We start from the raw sequence: 19,644 nt of genomic DNA on the forward strand, positions 1-19,644 counted from the left end.
CTCCTCCTGTCCTCTCTCACGTCTCCCTCACACCAACCACAATTTTTTTCAAAGGTAAAGTGCAGGTGTTGTGATGTGAGATTTTACATATATCTTGATGAATATTTTGTATGTCTTTATTTGTAATTTTGGCAAAGCAATGTAATTTAGTGTTTTCCCCCCCCCCCCCCCCTTTAGGAATGGGTCTGTTTGAATTTTACGACAGGATTTGGGGGATGTGTCTTAAACCAGTTTGCCAAGTGTTTCTCTGCTAAACTCATTTGTACCCTGGCAAATAGGCTAAGGTGTACTTTAACATATGGTTTGTGGGCAGGTTTTAAGATGTTGTATTCCCCCATTGGTCCGAGGTATGGCTGTTTGGAATTGGCTCTTCTCAGAGGCCTTTAAGTACCATGATGTCCTATTGGCTCTTGGGGTTGGACAGAACATCTATAAATGTATGTGTTTAACCTCACAATCTCTCTCTTGCTAACCTGTGATGAAGTAAAAGTATCTCTCTCTTACCAACCAACATATGATGAAGAAGTATCTCTCTCTTGCTAACCTGTAATGATGAAGACAACACAATGAAGAGCACAGCTCAGCAGCCATTTTGAACAGACATGTGGCTGAAAGCTGAGCACCAATGACGCCTTAACTAGAAACATTTAAGTAACTACAAGTCTGTGTGCTGCCTGAACTACATATCACCAATTAATCAGGTTGTATGGTTGCCAATATTCAAAAGTACTTTGCATTTTGTTATTATTTATGAATATTATCAGTAACACATTATTTTATGTGTAACTTAACTTCTGCTTGTCTTTTTACTACATCTAATTGCCTGAGGTTATAGATATAGAAGGGAAGGTGGGGATAAGTTATATACAATAATACCTTATAAACAGTGGTAAGTCTGTGAGATTAGGCATTCTAAGGCTACATATTAATAACTAGCAAAATACCCGCGCTTCGCAGCGGAGAAGTAGTGTGTTAAAGAGGTGATGAAAAAGTAAAGGAAACATTTTTAAAATAATGTAACATGATTGTCAATGTAATTGTGTTGTCATTGTTATGAGTGTTGCTGTCATATATATATGACAGCAACACTCATAACAACGACAACACAATGTAAAAACATTGAATAACACTGACACAAACACCCAGGCTCCCTGCTCAGCTGCACACGCAGGCTCGCTCTCTCTCAGCAACACGCGAGCCCCCTCTCTCTCTGTAACATTGCAGAAGTTCGCACTAAAGCCTTACAATCCGATCGCTGTATAAACACTTTTTTTTAAATGAGTTTTAAGCACAGGGGGGAAAAAAAGGAACATTTGAACAAATCCGAACTTTATTTAAAAGCCAACCAAGAAAGTAACATTGCAGGAGTTCACGCTAATAGCATTACAACCCGATCGCTGTAAACACACTTTTTAAATGAGTTTTAAGCACAGGGGGGAAAAAAGGAACATTTGAACAAATCCGAACTTTATTTAAAAGCCAACCAAGAAAGTAACATTGCAGGAGTTCATGCTAATAGCATTACAACCCGATCGCTGTAAACACAGTTTTTAAATGCGTTTTAAGCATAGGGGGGAAAAAAGGAACATTTGAACAAATCCGAACTTTATTTAAAAGCCAACCAAGAAAGTAACATTACAGGAGTTCACGCTAATAGCATTACAACCCGATCGCTGTAAACACTCTTTTTAAATGAGTTTTAAGCACAGGGAAAAAAAATGAACATTTGAAAAAAAGAGAAAAGTAACACTGCAACACTTTCTTTTCACCACTCTTCACTTGCCATGGTTAACTGCAAAAGCACACAAAATACTGTAGAGCACAAAGAGTTAACAGGTAAAGCACGCACATCTGACTGAGAACAATGAACAGGGAGAGGCTGAACACGTACTTAAATACAGTAATCGGCACGTACGAACCGGAAGGGAAATGAAATAGAGCACAAGGAGTTCACAGCGAAAGCACGCAACCATGCACGTGCAAGCACGCACGTCTGACCAAGAACAATGCAACACGTGCGGAAATCATCAGCGCGCACAAACTGAAAGGGAAACTGGCTGGTTCGTATACCGAGTGTGTGGTCGTGAACCGAGGTAAAAGTTTGGCGAACTTTTTGGTCGGAAACCAAGTTGTACGTGTACCGAGACGTTCGTGAACCAAGGTTTCACTGTATTTGTCACCTATCAGATTTATCTAATGGAGTAGTGATGGGCAATGGCGCCCCCTTCTGGCTGTTTTGCAGTTCCTTCAATGATAGTAACGCCAACTTCATCATGGAAAATGGTAAGTTCTGTACGTGCTGTTAATGCCAGTCACCTTTGGTTTGCATCTGTATGTGAAGATTGCGTGGTACACTGGAATATAAAAAAAATAGCATACCGTTCCCCTTCTTTTCTTCAACGTGCTGCTGACTCTTCAGGTGATACCTAAATTTCGATGTACTGAATAATTCAAAGGGAAACCATAGCTTGAAGCAAAGCAGGGAAGCATATGTTTATGCAGCACAACTGGTGCAACACAAGTTTCTGCAGTGCACTGGGCAGGCTAGTGACTATGTTGGGGGACTGTGTGATAGTAGGATATGGTTATGAAGAGATATCCATTATTTGCTTTAGGGCTGTTTTTGATACAGGTGCTGGAGCGTAGGTCCGAAAGCTGAGAATTATACCAAAGTAAAAATTTTAGTGCCAATTCAACATTACTAAACATGCAGTACCCAACAATTTAAAAGCAGGCACAGCATCTGGGAGAACCATGTTATATTTACACTTGTGGGAGTGCCTCTGCTTGAAATAAATTATTTAATATGCCATAGAAACAGTACTCGCCCTATTAAAATCTGAATATAAAAACACAGATACAAATCCCTTTCCTTCTTTAAAAAAACAACATCAAGCATTACTTTCAGAGTTGTCATGCATTGATTTTTGTTCAGGTTTTCTGCCAAAATTGCCATTGCAATTTCCGTCATTTTTCCTGTACGCAACAGTCAAATGACAAGTGTATGTTTTTTCTTTTCAAATTCAGTAACCAGTGTCCATATTAAACCTTAGTTTTTTTCCAGCTCTCTTACGGCTTGCTCTAGGCAAATGCAGGTGGTATTCTATAATCAGCAGCCTTCCTCTGCTACCAATAATAAACTACAATAAAGATAAAACACCACTGTGATATTAGCAACAATCTTACTTCTCACTCATGAGCATTCTGACATGCATAACCAAAGAAGCCCTCTCACTCCCGTCCAAGGCTATGAAACTCCCAATAGGGAGGTAAAAAACAATAATGTTAAAATAGCAGCACATATATAAGATACAGAACTTAACAATAATAATAATAACTGCTTGTATTTGAATGCAGAGAGATATATAAATATTTATTTGGAGAATGTTGCAGAACAGTTTCCTCCAGGCACTCCAGTTTCCTCCCACAGTCCAAAGACATGCAGGTTAGGTGGATTGGTGATTCTAAATTGGCCCTAGTGTGTGCTTGGTGTGTGGGTGTGTTTGTGTGTGTCCTGCGGTGGGTTGGCACCCTGCCCGGGATTGGTTCCTGCCTTGTGTCCTGTGTTGGCTGGGATTGGCTCCAGCAGACCCCCGTGACCCTGTGTTCGGATTCAGCGGGTTGGAAAATGGATGGATGGATGTTGCAGAACAATACTGCATCAAGTTTTAACTCCAATAGTGTAAAATATTAGTTTTACTGAAGCATTCATCATTCAACATGGGCTATATGTTTGACACCAGTGTCTTTTATAACACAAATTACACCACTATCTAAAACTTTTTTTCCAGCAAAAAAATATTGGAATATGAAGACAGTTTCTAAATATGGAGGAAGCAGAGAAATTATTTAATTTATTTATTTCTAGTAGTATCGACTACTGCAATGCATAACTCACAAGCTGCTCAAACCATTTGTTAAGTAGTGTTTAGTTAATCTAAAATGCTGCTGCATTAATTACAAGAGCTAAGAAAGATTATCACATAACTCCAGGTCTCCAGTCATTACTCTGGCTTCTAGTTAAGCTTAGGACTGATTTTAAAATCCTCCTCCTCACATAGAAAGCTTCAAATGGCCAAGGATCTGCTTACCTATCTAAACTTATCATCATATACAAATCAGAGCATGAACTAAGATTTCAAAATGCTGGCCTATGAAAGATTTCAAGGATTAGCAAAACAATTTTGGGAGGTCAAGTTTTTAACTACATGGCCCCAAAGCAGTGAGAGATCTATCTGCAATGAACAGGGAGGAATAGTAGATATCCCTAAGTTCCCATTTTTAAAATCCAGGCAGAAGAATCACTACTTTAGTCTAGCAGTGTTTCTCAAACTTTATGGTGTTGTGACCCACTTTTTTCTGTGTGTCTTCACAACCCAGCAATTGGGCACCTAGGTGACTACAGCACGATTTTCAGAGTACTTGGAAGATTGGGCACAAACTAAAAAAGGGGGTGGGAGTGAGCATGATCACATTGGCAACCCACTGTATAAAAATAGTAGGCTAACTATTTATAATTATTTTAATCATAACCCTCCTCTATTCTGTTTCTCGTATTGGTATCTTGCTATGTTTTTTGGTGGTCTGCCTCCATAACTGGAAAAGTAACCGGAGATACCAGAAGCATTGGAATGAAAGGATAAAAAGATTCTATTACTATATATTAATACAGCTCAGTACATGTTTTATACCATAGAATGTCCAGGACAGGGTTGGAGGTAAATTGGCCTAGGTCACCAAGACTTTGACTTTGTTCATTTTCTCCAGGAATGCTGTTGATTGGAGTTTATTTTTCACTCCTACAGTGTCAACTGGCCACAGCTCAACAATAATGTTAATGGGCAGATATTGTTAGGTTCCATTTATGTTACTCAGTTTGCTCAAACAAAACTGAACTGAATAGGCGGAAATGCTTAAGAGCTGTTCATACAGGAATGTATTAGTTGGTTTTAACTATAATCAAGATCTTAATTAGTAACATACATCCTCAAACTAATTAATCCAGATTGGAGGAGACCCCATGGAAGACACAGGGCCCTCTGGGAGGATTAGATCTCCGCTCTTGGGAGTTGGTCTCGTCCGTTATGGGAGATGGATGTCTGAAACGGAACTCAGTTAGCAGCGGTGTTAATTTTTCTCTTATTTTTATCATCCCGAGATATCCTGTATTTACCCAACTCGAGGAGGTTCTATTACAGTACATGCAAGCATATACAGTGCATCCGGAAAGTACATAAGTATTCACAGCCTTTGCCATGAAGCTCAAAATTGAGCTCAGGTGCATCCCGTTTCCCCTGATCATCCTTGAGATGTTTCTGCAGCTTAATTGGAGTCCACCTGTGGTAAATTCAGTGGGTTGGACATGATTTGGAAAGGTACACACCTGTCTATATAAGGTCCCACAGTTGATAGTTCATGTCAGAGCACAAACCAAGTATGAATTGTCTGTAGGCCTCCGAGACAGCATTGTCTCGAGGCACAAATCTGGGGAAGGTTACAGAAAAATGTCTGCTGCTTTGAAGGTCCCAATGAGCACAGTGGCCTCCATCACCTGTAAGTGGAAGAAGTTCGAAACCACCAGGACTCTTCCTAGAGCTGGCCGGCCATCTAAACTGAGCGATCGGGGGAGAAGGGCCTTATGGAGGTGACCAAGAACCCGATGGTCACTCTGTCAGAGCTCCAGAGGTCCTCTGTGGAGAGAGGAGAACCTTCCAGAAGGACAACCATCTCTGCAGCAATCCACCAATCAGGCCTGTATGGTGGAGTGGCCAGACGGAAGCACATGGCAGCCTGCCTGGAGTTTGCCAAAAGGCACCTGAAGGACTCTCAGACCATGAGAAAGAAAATTCTCTGGTCTGATGACACAAAGATTGAACTCTTTGGTGTGAATGCCAGGCGTCACGTTTGGAGGAAACCAGGCACCACTCATCACCAGGCCAATACCATCCCTACAGTGAAGAATGGTGGTGGCAGCATCATGCTGTGGGGATGTTTTTCAGCGGCAGGGACTGGGAGACTAGTCAGGATAAATGGAAAGATGACTGCAGCAATGTACAGAGACATCCTGGATGAAAACCTTCTCCAGTGCGCTCTTGACCTCAGACTGGGGCGACGGTTCTTCTTTCAGCAGGACAATGACCCTAAGCACACAGCCAAGATATCAAAGGAGTGGCTTCAGGACAACTCTGTGAATGTCCTTGAGTGGCCCAGCCAGAGCCCAGACTTGAATCCGACTGAACATCTCTGGAGAGATCTTAAAATGGCTGTGCACCGACGCTTCCCATCCAACCTGATGGAGCTTGAGAGGTGCTGCAAAGAGGAATGGGCAAAAGTGGCCAAGGATAGGTGTGCCAAGCATGTGGCATCATATTCAAAAAGACTTGAGGCTGTAATTGCTGCCAAAGGTGCATCGACAAAGTATTGAGCAAAGGCTGTGAATACTTATGTACATGTGATTTCTCAGTTTTTTTATTTTTAATAAATTTGCAAAAACCTCAAGTAAACTTTTTTCACGTTGTCATTATGGGGTGTTGTGTGTAGAATTCTGAGGAAAAAAAATGAATTTAATCTATTTTGGAATAAGGCTGTAACATAACAAAATTTGAAAAAGTGATGCACTGTGAATACTTTCCGGATGCACTGTATAAACATGAGCGGTAAGAAAGAGGCTCAGAAAGAAATGGAAAAGAAATCCACAGCTACAGTAATCCCTCCTCCATCATGGGGGTTGCGTTCCAGAGCCACCCGCGAAATAAGAAAATCCGCGAAGTAGAAACCATATGTTTATATGGTTATTTTTATATTGTCATGCTTGGGTCACAGATTTGTGCAGAAACACAGGTGGTTGTAGAGAGACAGGAACACTGTCTCTTATTCAAACACTGCAAACAAACATTTGTCTCTTTTTCAAAAGTTTAAACTGTGCTCCATGACAAGACAGAGATGACAGTTCTGTCTCACAATTAAAAGAATGCAAACATATCTCTTCAAAGGAGTGCGCGTCAGGAGCACTGAATGTCAGAAAGTGAGAGAAAACCAAACAAATCAATAGGGCTGTTTGGCTTTTAAGTATGCGAAGCACCGCCAGTACAAAGCTGTTGAAGGCGGCAGCTCACACCCCCTCCGTCAGGAGCAGGGAGAGAGAGAGAGAGACAGAGGAAAACAAACAGTCAGAAATCAATACGTGCCCTTTGAGCTTTTAAGTATGCGAAGCACCGTGCAGCATGTCGCTTCAGGAAGCAGCTGCACACAGAAGGTAGCAACGTGAAGATAATCTTTCAGCATTTTTAGACAAGCGTCCGTAGCGTCTAGGTGTGCGAACAGCCCCCCTGCTCACACCCCCTACGTCAGGATCAGAGAAAGTCAGCGCAAGAGAGAGAGAGAGAGAGAGAAACAAAAGTAAGTTGGGTAGCTTCTCAGCCATCTGCCAATAGCGTCCCTTGTATGAAATCAACTGGGCAAACCAACTGAGGAAGCATGTAGCAGAAATTAAAAGACCCATTGTCCTCAGAAATCCGCGAACCAGCAAAAAATCCGCGATATATATTTAAATATGCTTACATATAAAATCAGCGATAGAGTGAAGCCGCGAAAGGCGAAGCGCGATATAGCGAGGGATCACTGTACACCCAAGTCTAGACAGGCATCAACTCCATGTCCAACCTCAAGGTACGGCCTTACAAAGACTAACCTGGAACAGACAGGTGAAAGCACAGATCTCCCGGGACCCCAGGCCACTGCATCGTCTCCAGTTGAGAGCGAAAGCGAATGTGCAAGTGATGCAGGTCATGATAGCTTGTTAATTCCAGAAGATCCATTGAAACTGGAAATGGCCTTGTCTTCCGCATTTTCATCTATTCCTCACAAGCCAGGAGCATCGGCTGTAAAAGGGCTTGTCACTTCATCTACGGAGCATGAAGGCCGAAACGATCTGTCCGCTCAAGACATAATGGAGCTAAAGAAAGAAATAAATGATATGCTCAAGACAAATGAGACGCTGCGGCAGGATACTAAAGACCTGGAGGTATGTTATAAATAATTGCTTTGAGGCAGCCTTTAAAAGGTATGGAAGAAAAAATTCAGGAACAAATTCAGGAAAATGCGTCTAAGTTTGAGAAAAAACTGAGAGCACTTGGCGCCCAGTTTAAAGACGTTAAGTAAACATTCACGACTCAAAATGAAACAGCCGAACATCTGGCATCTACCGCTGACGGGAAAACAACGGCTGCAAATTCCGGATGGAAAAAACTTGGAGACAGACTTGTTGCACTGGAAGATGAATGCAGAAAGAATAACATTAGAATTGAAGGTTTCCCAGAGATGAGTATGTGGGGCACACCCAGTGAAATTCGTAGCTGAGCTATTCTCCAAAATAATTGGAGAGGACTTTAAATCAGATACCGAGATCAAATATCAAATACCTCTAAACCTAGGAGTTTTATTGTGCGCGTTGAAAAATTACAATTTAAATTACATGTAATGTCACTTCTCAGACAGAAACAGATTACATTTGAAGATAACTACATTTGTATTTTCCTTTATTTCTCACCATCAACAGCTGCTAAATGTGCCACTTTTTACAACATTAAACAGCGCTTATGGAAGGCCGAGATCAGATACAGCCTCTTGTACCCTGCCAAACTTAAAGTGGATATTCAAGACAAGTATTACATCTTTACCTCTACGGAGGAAGCAGAAAAAGAGTTAAGAAAACTGATCCTGACACTTTTTTGAAACACAATTGTGAGTCGTATCCTGTCATGGCATGGCAAAGAAGATCTTGTTGGCTGTTTGATCCGCTTGCAATGATACTGGTACTGTAATTATGTAGTGGTCAGGAGCCGCTAAGATTCACACCGTCAAAGGTGACGGTGATTTATTTATTTTAATAGAGGAGATCCCAGGAACGTCCCCAGCCTTGGATTGACCCACACACATTCACAACAGAGACCAATAAAGCACACTGGGAAAGGCAAACAATTAAGAATATAATGAATCAAAATTAACTGAATGAAAAACAATAAAACCATCCCTGACCCTTTCGGCGATATTACAATTAACATATATACACAAACACCACACAGCAAAGTCCATGAAAACCAAACCGGATGAAAATGAGAAGTGATGAAGTTAAGTCCAGCGATCTGTATGTTGAAAGGGTGAAAGAAAACACAGTCCTACCGGTAGTTACTGAAAGGATGAAATTGGATGGATGGTTCAGGAGCGCTCCACTCTTCCGGAAAACTAATGAATCCAACACAGTCCTCAGTGCACAGGTAGACAGACGATCCAGACCCCAACAAACAAATACAGTCCAGGACACAATGATTAATTAAAGTTCCAATAACAGCAGGCAGCACGACAGATCAATGCAACACACAACGCACCAAAACAAAACAAACTTTTCTCCCTTTTGCCCTCTGCCCTCCTTTAAACCTCCTTTGACCCCAGCAGCCCCAACCAGGACTGCTAGGAGATGCAGTTCTTATTTAACAGCACTGCTACATTCCCCACCCCCAGGCCGTGGTGTACGGCCGAACCAAGGATTGAGATTAGAAATGTTAACAGTGGCAATCCCCACTCTACTGCATAGGTCACTGGTCCCTTCTTTTGGACAACCGTAGCCGGGCCAAACCACTTAGGAGCCAGTTTAGCCATGAATTTCTCAGAGGCTTTGGAGAGGGGATGAGTCCTGATTCAGACTCTCTCCCCAACTGAGAATTGCACATGCGTAAGTCTCCGGTTGTACAATTGAGATTGTCTGGACTGGGACCTCACCATCCTCTCCTTTACCCGTTGTGTGATTTGTTGTAGAGTCTGCAAGTGAATATGTAGTGATGAGTCTGGTTTAGGTGGGTTGAGCTCAATTATCTTTTCTAGTGGACCATTTATCTGTCTGCCTAAAGCTAATGCTGGGGTTTCACCCGTAACCTCGTGCACCGCCGTGTTCAATGCGAACCGCAGCTCAGGCAGCCACTTTGTCCAATCCTGATGGTGGTCTCCGACGAAGGATGCTATCATGGTCTTCAGGGTCCGATTCACCCACTCAGTGCGATTAGATTGGGGATGGTATGCTGTCGTTTTCAGGCATCTGAGCCGTTAAACTGCGGGCCCCGATCTGTGATGATGTTCTTTGGCACCCCCCATCGGGTAAATATCTCATCCTTCAGGGTGGAACATATCTTCTTGGCGGTGGCATTAGCCAAAGGGAATAGCTACACCCATTGTGTAAAATGGTCCACAACCACCATCAGGTAGGTCTTCCGGTCCTTACTAGCAGGAAATGGTCCCATTAGGTCTATGCCTAGGCTTTCCCCTGGGGTAGTGATGGTTACTGGTTGAAGCTGTCCCGAGGGTACACCAGGTGGGGTTTTGTATTGCTGACAGGTGGTACAAGTCTGGACATGGGACCAGACGTCTTTGCGTATAGTCGGCCACCATGCCACCTCCAAGATTTTAAACAGTGTCCAAGGTGACCACCAATCGGGATATCATGGTAATACTGTAGGAACTTGGGCACATATGTCTCGGGCACTACCAACTGATAATGGTTACCCCTATCTTTTGTTGGGACACAGCGATAGAGTGCCTCTTGAAGTTCCCTATAATGTATGTGGTCAGGCCTCCCCCCTGAGCCCTCTCTCAACCCCACACATATAGGACTGGCTGCTCGAGATTGAACGATTTCTTGCATGTTCAGGGGAAGATCAGGCCAAGGGTTAGAGACTGATACCGTACATACCACTGGTGCGGGCTCATGCACCCATGATAAGGCATCGGGCACAACATTAGCACAACCCTTCCGATAGCACACCCTGAACGCGAACTGTTGGAGGCGCAATACCCACCTTGTTAGCCTAGACGTGGGGAGAATACAATGATGTCATCGATATAAACAAAACAGGTCTTCCCAATGAGTCCCCGGAGGACCTGCTCCATTAGCCGTTGGAATGATGCCCCAGCGTTTTTAAGTCCAAAAGGCATCACCCGAAACTGGAACAACCCCCCGGGGTGATGACGGCGGTCTTCTCCATGCTATTCTTCCCCATCCTCACCTGCCAATACCCGGACTTCAAATCTAGGGAGCTGAATACTGCTGCCCCATGCAAAGACTCCAAGATGTCATGAATGAGTGGCATGGGGTAAGCGTCATCCAAGGTCTTCTTGTTCAGCTCCCGATAGTCCACACAGAATCGGTACGTCCCATCAGCCTTCTGAACGAGCACCGCAGGGCTAGCCCATGGCGAGGTGGAAGGCTCGATGACCCCCTCCGCCAACATCTGGTCAACCCACTCCTTGATTATTCCTCTTTTCAGAGGCGACACTCTGTAGGCTCGGTGCCGAACTGGGACAGGGTCGACTGTGTGAATGTGATGACACACCACCTCAGTCCGACCCAATTTGTCCGTCCACACAGATTGCCACCTCCTAAGCAGTGGCTGAACGAGCACCGGCTGTTCAAGAATAGCCTTCTCTACTGGGCTGGGCTCATCCACCAACTGCGCGAGATAATAACACAAGTTAGGCCAAACCAGATCACTTTGAGCCTTCATCCCAAACCGATAGACTTCACCCCTCAGCAACTCATACTCCAGCCGCGACAGATGGATAGTAAGACCTACCGACACAAGAGAGTCCATTCCCAGTAATAAGGGCATTGACAGGTGGTCATCTTCCAGGATGTAAACCTCTGTCTCCCAGTGAGTCTCATGTAAGCAGAGCCTCATAGGAACCCTGCCCCTGGCCCCGTGCGTCCTTCCATCCACAAGAAAGAATTTTACTTTTGCACTTCCCCTTAACTGCTCATGAGGCACTTTAAGCTTTTCCCACAAGCTGTATTTCATAAGGGTATAAGTGCTCCCTGTATCTACGACCGCCTCTCAAGTGACATCTTGCACTTGTATGGGCACCACTAAGAGGGGCAAGGTGGCTTGCACCAGGGTGAGATTCGCATGGGGATCCACTGGGACCTTTCCTCGTGGTTTGGGACAGGGGACATCCCGAGATGTGGGACCCTTTCGAGACAAACTAATCCCAAAAGCCGCCCAGTACTTTTCCACTCGGGACCCCACCTTCACCAACTCATCAACCGACTTCACGACCCCCCTCAGAGTAGCTGCCACCCGAGGGTCACAAGCATCAAGGACACGTTGCAATATCTCTTCCTCATGCATGTCAGATCGCTACTTCAGGCACAAGGCATGGAATTCAAAGACAAAGTCCCTGAGACTCTGCGATGGCTTTTGTACAAAGGTCCGGAGCTTTTCTTCCAACAGCGCCTGGTATTCATCTGAGAGGAACGCTTTCAGGAAGGCAGTGCGAAACTCCGCCCAGGTATCACACTTGTGCCACTCAGCAAACCACCAAGAGCGTGCCGGACCGCTGAGTGCCGTGTTCAGGAATCCCCAAGGCTCGGCTCCACTCAGAGGATGCAGTTCCACGAACAAGTCGACCTCCTCTACAAAATCGACAATGCCCGTGGGTGCACACTGAGGGGCCAGCTTAGGGAACTCCATCCGCGGCATCGCAGATGGCCAGATGGTCTGTGAACATCTTTGGATTCCACAGTATGAGTTGGCATGTGTGGCTGGGGAAAGGGACATTTGAGCCTCACTGCTAAGACTGTGGCTCCTGCAACCCGGTCTCAGATAATTGGTAGAAAAGGAGATACTCAGAGAGAGAAACAAAAACACCCCTTTGTCTACTTGCCAAATGAAACAAAAAAAAAAAATCTTTCTAAAGTGAAAATGGGTATAAAACATAACATGCCAATACAATAAAAATTGTGTAAACTGTCCTTCTGGTCAAAGCTGTATCCAAAAAAAAACAAAAAAAATAGTAATTCAAAATTTATATTTCATGGTTTTCACGTTTAAGTGTATGCAGCATTTGCCATACACATTAAAACACAACAAAATGAATAGGGAACATTACAGAAAAGTCAGAAAAGTGTGTAGTCTGAAATGAAGATGACACATACAATATTGTCTGCCACCAAGCACTAAAAGCCTTAAGCACTCTACACCATGATGCTTAAAAGTCCTTATGAGGACAGTGCAGTTCCACTATTGCAGCATTTAATGTTAACAAGGTAACTTTAATTTTTTTAACTTAACATTTTAAAAGGTTTTTACTTATTTTGCACATAAATCTAATAATCATTTTAATTGTACACATTTTGATACACAGCTTGCTTAACTCATTTTCAACATGAACTCATAATTCCTTAAAAATGATATTTCTCTATTATAAAAAAAAATCCTGTGACAATTGTACGTTGTATTGTCATGATGAAAGTCCAAACACAGAATCAAAATTCAATGCAATATCGACGAAAATTTAAGTCAAAAAATTGTTTTTACAAAAGTTTTACAGGAAAAATGTAAGTATAAAAAGTATTTGCGTGTTAATTTCAAAGCCAAACAGAACAAAATCGTATTACTCAACGAATAACTTTAACGCAACATGAAACATAATGTACTTTCAAATTATTACGTTTTACTATTTTTGTAATGTGGTTAATTACTCACTGTAATGTAAAATAGTTAGTTCTATTATGCGGCAGAACCGCAAAGAGGTTAACGCGTAGTGCAGGCCCAGGGGTTGGTGAACGAAGCGAGCATGGGGCAAAACCCACTAGTATAAAAAAAAAAATAATACTCAACCAATGGCTCTGAGGCAAAGGATCTGTGCTGGTATCCCGAAGGTTGTCGGTTTGAATCCCCGTCACTGCCAAAAGAGATCCTACTCTGCTGGGCACTTGAGCAAGGCCCTTAACCTTCAATTGCTCCAGGGGCGCTGTACAATGGCTGACCCTGCGCTCTGACCCCAAGTGGAATGCGAAAACTAACAAATTCCTAATACAAGAAATTGCATAAGGTGAAATAATGAACAAAAAAAATATATCTTTTAGCATGAAGTGAATTTCCCAGATGTGGCACCATAATTTGTAAATGTAATAAAAGTTTGTGACTATATACCTTAAGATGGAAAAATGCTCTTCTCCACCACATTCCTACCACTGTGTCATATTCAAAAAGTGATTGAATAGATTAAAGCATTTCACACTTGCCCAGAGCAAAATAATGTCCTAAGTGATTTTTTAAAATTAGTTAAGGGCAAGTAAAACAATTATTCCTACACAGCTAAAAAGAATATTTAAATTGTTGACAGTCTCTGTCTCTTTCTCTTAAAATGTATGACAGAGGCAATTTGTAACTTGCTTCAATTTACCTACAGCTGATTTCAATTCAGTATTATGTCCAACGGAATGTATCTAATACAATTTTACACACAAAAAAATCTTTAAATGACTTCAATAAATTGCTTCTCACATTACAATAGATCCCCTATATTTTTGATACTTTTTACAATTAAAAGTCTTGCATTTATTACATCAGGATGCTCATCCATCAGACACCTGGATTGACACATTTATTTGCCCTTCCTTGTTCCAATACAATTTACTAATCAAGCCAACTTCTTTACACTGTGTATACAGGCTCAGAATAAAATTGGTGTTCATGCATAAAACCTACATATTTTTTTCTCTGTTGTGAGAAATTCTTCATTAACAGAGTCATTGCTGACACCTCAACTACCAATGTCAGCAGGGCAAATAAAATCTATTTTATACAGCGCCTTTCATGGCACAGATTTCCATGGCATTAAAAAAAAAAAAAACAAGAATACATTTTAAAGCATAAAGATTACATATGCAATGCTTTTGCAAATAAATACATACAAATACAGTATGTAGTGAAAGTGGAGCCACACGTAAATCTTAGTTAAATAATAGTTTATAAAAAAAAATGAAACAAATAAAGTAAACTTATTTAATATTCTGCTGATCGAGAGAAAGTTCAAGTTAGGACCATCTTTGAGTAAATAATTTGAAGTTTTAATTTATACCATGCTGGTATTATACCAAGAACATTTTCGAAGTCTGAAATAAAATGCTGCACAATTTCAAATTTTTCACTTGTGTTTTATAAAACTAACTTAATATCACATATGCATAAAATTCACTACTGTTTATTGACTAACCACCACACCTCTGCTGATTATCTGTAATTAATCATGGAAATCCCAAAAATGTGTGTCTTAATGATTCTAAAGTGATCCGTGAACGCATGATTGTGGATGTGTGTGTGAGTTTTGCACTGTGATGAACTGCCTCTCCAGCCAGGGTTTGTTTCTACTTGGAGAAAATGAATGATTAGATTCTCCAGATTACTTTAACATATTCTACAAACATATACTGTAAAATCATGGATTCCTAAAGCTGGTCTTAGCATTAAAGCTGTCTAAACTGCAAGACTGTTCAAATCAATTCTTCAAATATTAGCAAAAATAAAAAAAATTACTCTAAGAAAAATAAGAGAACGCCTGAATCGGGTCAATAGAAACTCTGAACAAATAGATCAGTTAAGACAGACAGTGAACAAGTGCAGTAAAAATAGATTGCCATCTGGACTGCATACATATATACATAAAGATACAAAATATTTTGATTGCAACTCCTTTGTGCAGTATTTTGTTGTCTCTGTAACTCAAACCTGCAACTTCACGTATAGCAGCTCTTCCTAAAAAAAACACCTGTCACCTAGCTGAGAGGATAGTTACTTCTAAAAGATAAATGAAACAGTACAAATGCACGAATCACTTTTAGAGCGAAATGAAAGTTCTGGCACAGAGGGATTCAAAATTTGTGAATGAAACAATGGATATAAAAAAGTAATCACAATATATTTTGTCTGTACAAAAGGTAAATACATAAAATCAACATCAAGTTATTTTCAACTTGAATGAATGAAAATGTTCATTTATTTCACCAAAACATAGAAGAGACCAATATTTCAAATTGCATCAATTTCTGAACATGAACTGAATCAGAAATAAAGAGTTATGTTTTAACCTTGGTCAACACAAAGACAACTGTAACAAGAAAGTAAAGTACAAGATTAACTGTATGTAATGTTGCTGACCAAAAATGAACAATATACTTAATCCTACATAATGTCATCTGAGCTTCTTGTTCAGAAAAGTGTGGCAGAATCAGACCTTTAATGAAATGTTCATATTTCTCTACCTTTAATCTCAATTAAGTCATTTTATGCCTGTAGAAAAGAACAACATAGGATTTTCTTACATTAACTCTACTGGACTGTGAGAGCCAATGAAGCAGGTATGTATCAACACAGTCCTTTTGTAGCACACTTCACAGATTCAGTAACCTGTCCAAGAGACGTCATATGCATTTAAGTACTTGCATTTAAATAATAAAGGCTAGAAAGAAAAAAAAAACGTAATGCTGTCATCATGACCTCAGCTAGCTAAAAAATTCACAGAAGAACTCTGGAAAAACATTATTGGTACAAGACATAAACCTGGGTTAGTTTAGTTCCTAGTGCTACTTGTAAAGCAAGATTAAGTCTTTCAACAGTTGACTGAAACATGATGCTGAATGTTGATAATTTAGAGAAACACTAATTCAGGGATTTTGCAATCAAGTATTGTACTCCCTCACCACTTTTATTTGCTCTTTTTTCCATACTTAAACCAGATATATTCACTTCTTGTAGGTCATAGTTATATGTCTTTTGGGATGATATTCAGACTTCACAAACAGAAGAGAAGCTCAATAAATCTAATGTTGCATGTTGTTATGCACAACAACAGTGTGGAAAAAAGAACAACGAGGCCAAGATTGTAGATTAACTCTCCATACCTGTTACCCTTTCATACACAGCTGGCTCCTTCAGGCTGTATGTTATTAGATGTCACAAAAAGGGGTGAGCACACCTGTGCTGGAAGGTCAGCACACATTCACTAAAAGTGACATCACCAACAGTGTTCAGTATTTAAACTGACATGGTCATGCAACAAGACTGGTAACTGCAGTTGGCATATCTGACACTGAAACAATGGTGAGCTTGTTAATCATACAGGTGTTGGTGGACAATTCACACCACAATAGAGAGTTTAAACCAGTGGACCTCGAAACTTAGTCCTGGAGACCCCGCGTGGATGCTTATTTTTGTTCCAAACAACTTCTATTTTTATTGGATTCCTAGCTTAACCATGCAAACTGATTTTTCCCAGATTATGTGTTTTATTGTAGAGATTACAAAACTAAGTTTGGTACATATTTATTAGAAAGTACCAAGTTTTTATACATGTTACAAGGGTAAAATTAGGGTTTTTACTTATATTTTTAAGATTTTCTTCATCATGATTTTCATTCTGCTTTTCCAGGTATTGTGGTTACTTAATGCATTATTTAATAATGAGTAAATGACTGCAACTGAGACTGACGTAATTGCATCATTTCCGCTTGTTGTTAGTTGCCAATACTAGAATATAATTATGGGCGCAAACTACACAGAAAAGGGAAAACAGACAAACAACAAATGAGATAAGCATTTAAAGCTGTAGCAAAAATTTTAAAACATTCTAAATGTAAGATAAATTTAAAAATAAAATCACAAAGATGTGTTTTTTATGAATGTGAAATAAGAGACGAAAATTAAAGACCAGATAATTAAATGAAATCGGTTAAAGATAAAAATCACTCAATTATTGGGAAAATGCCATGAACAAAATCCAGCAACCACATTGGGTTCTCAGGACTGAATTTGAGAACCATCGGTCTAAACAAATATTACTCACCGTTTTATTTTCATCACATTTCTGGCATATGATTGCTCCTCCATTGTAAGAAATCAGTTTATACCCTGGTTGGCAAATGCAAAACGTACCTGAAGCGTAAGCACAACGATAAACGATAAATTAGTGATAATTGCAGACTTTATGTGTATACAAAGGTTAAGACAACCAAAAAGACTAAATTATCTAAAATATTTAAGGGTCTAAATGTAATTGCATATAAAAAGCCTATAATTCGTTGCTGAAATCTGTGGAACAGCAATTCTGACAGAATGCCACTCTAACAGAGAACACGCACGCACACTAATGCATACCATCACACTTGCTTATACTACACCAAACTACTGACGCCAATTAACCTGCTATATAAATTGTTTGGGAAGTGAGACTGAACCGTGTAATAAACTTATCAATATGAACTCCATTAAAACTGAATGGACGATTAGGACGTCTCTTGCACATGCACATGCACTTACCACTGGAACTTCTAATCTGATTGGGCCCGCAACGCACGCAAGCAAGACTAGAAATGTCAAAATATTCCACATTTCCACAAAGCGAGAGCTCCTGAAACCTTATGGCAAACTGCTCAGAACTTGTAAAACAAGTTTGTAAGAATATGAATAACAACAATCTGCACAAATAGAGCAGAAGCGTCATCGTCGCCATGGAGGATGACGTAGACACACTTCCGCTGACCCAGAATCCCCTAACACAAGTGGTATCGACAATCGAGCTCTTTACATTTAGAATGATTGCAGTAAAGTTAAGAATAAACGAAGATTTGCAATTTGCCGTTGAAATCGTACCTATGAGATTTTAAGACTCGATAATTTGCTGTTTCAACTGTTAAATGTACAACACAAAAGATGGCAAAAATAATTTAACCAGAAAATGATATTTCTACACCTCGTATTTGTTGTGAATTTTAAAAACTGGCAAAATTAATGCAATTTCATGTGTATTTCATTAAAATGACTTAAGGGTGAAAAGCAAAGACACGTTGACGTCACGTTGACTGCTCATACATAAAATTACGATTAAGTAATTTTTCTTAATATATTTTATATTTGATATTGTCCATCCTCTTGTAATGCACAGATAAGTCCTATAACAATATTTTCAGCCATGTGTATGATTCTACGATGAGCAGTATTACGAGGCGGGAATATGATCTGTAACTAAATGTCCCGACAATTAGTTCTATAAACTGTAAAGCAGGGGTAGGCAACGTCGGTCCTGGAGTGCCACAGTATGTGCAGGTTTTTGTTCCAACCCAGTTCCTTAACGAGAACTCAATTATTGCTGATGAAGCACATATTGCTTAAGTGACATTTTAATGCTTCATTTTAGTGGTCTCGTTTGTTAAGGTTCTCCAACCTTAATTGCTTATTTCAATCTTAAACTGCTGCATTCAGTGTTTTAATTGCTCCTTATTAGCAATAAGATGTAAAAGACAAAGCAGCCAGCAGTTCTCCAGCTAGCTTTTTTCCCCAATTACATCTGTGTGTGTTCATCATGCACGGTTTGATTTAATAAAACACTTAATGGAAAAATGTGACAGACTGAAAATGATCTGTTTTAGGCTTCAAATCATTTGGATGATATCCTTGGAAAGGAAAAAAATCTACGATATAAAAGCCTTACATTGCACAGACTAACAAGCCATAAAATTAAATAAGGTCTGAGATTGGCAATGATTGGTTTCTAATTAAACAATTGGGTTGGAATGAAAACCTGTAGCCACTGCGGCTCACCAGGACCGACATTGCCTACCCCTGTTTTACATCTTATTGCTAATAAGGAGCAATTAAAACACTGAATGCAGCAGTTTAAGATTGAAATAAGCAATTAAGGTTGGAGAACCTTAACAAGTTAGACCACTAAAATGAAGCATTAAAATGTCACTTAAGCAATATGTGCTTCATCAGCAATAATTGAGTTCTCGTTAAGGAACTGGGTTGGAACAAAAACCTG

General features: G+C 40.4%; 1 protein-coding gene across 3 annotated transcripts in view; it reads right to left on the bottom strand.

Moving 5' to 3' along the window:
- The window catches only part of tmem67 (transmembrane protein 67), a 152,038-nt gene extending 133,667 nt beyond the window's left edge, over window positions 1–18,371 (bottom strand). For 2 of the 3 annotated variants that reach the window (XM_051935496.1, XM_051935494.1), the window contains exons 1-2: window positions 18,144–18,368; window positions 17,671–17,759 (exon numbers count right to left, since the gene is read on the bottom strand). In XM_051935496.1, the coding sequence (XP_051791456.1) occupies window positions 17,671–17,759; window positions 18,144–18,336 (282 nt within the window). In that variant the 5' untranslated portion in view covers window positions 18,337–18,368. Of the gene's footprint in view, window positions 1–17,670; window positions 17,760–18,143 lie in introns of all 3 variants that reach the window. The other variant, XM_051935495.1, reaches the window with a different exon arrangement.
- Between the last annotated feature and the right edge of the window lie 1,273 nt (window positions 18,372–19,644).

Source organism: Erpetoichthys calabaricus, chromosome 13 (genome assembly GCF_900747795.2).
Source record: "Erpetoichthys calabaricus chromosome 13, fErpCal1.3, whole genome shotgun sequence".
Taxonomy (NCBI): domain Eukaryota; kingdom Metazoa; phylum Chordata; class Cladistia; order Polypteriformes; family Polypteridae; genus Erpetoichthys; species Erpetoichthys calabaricus.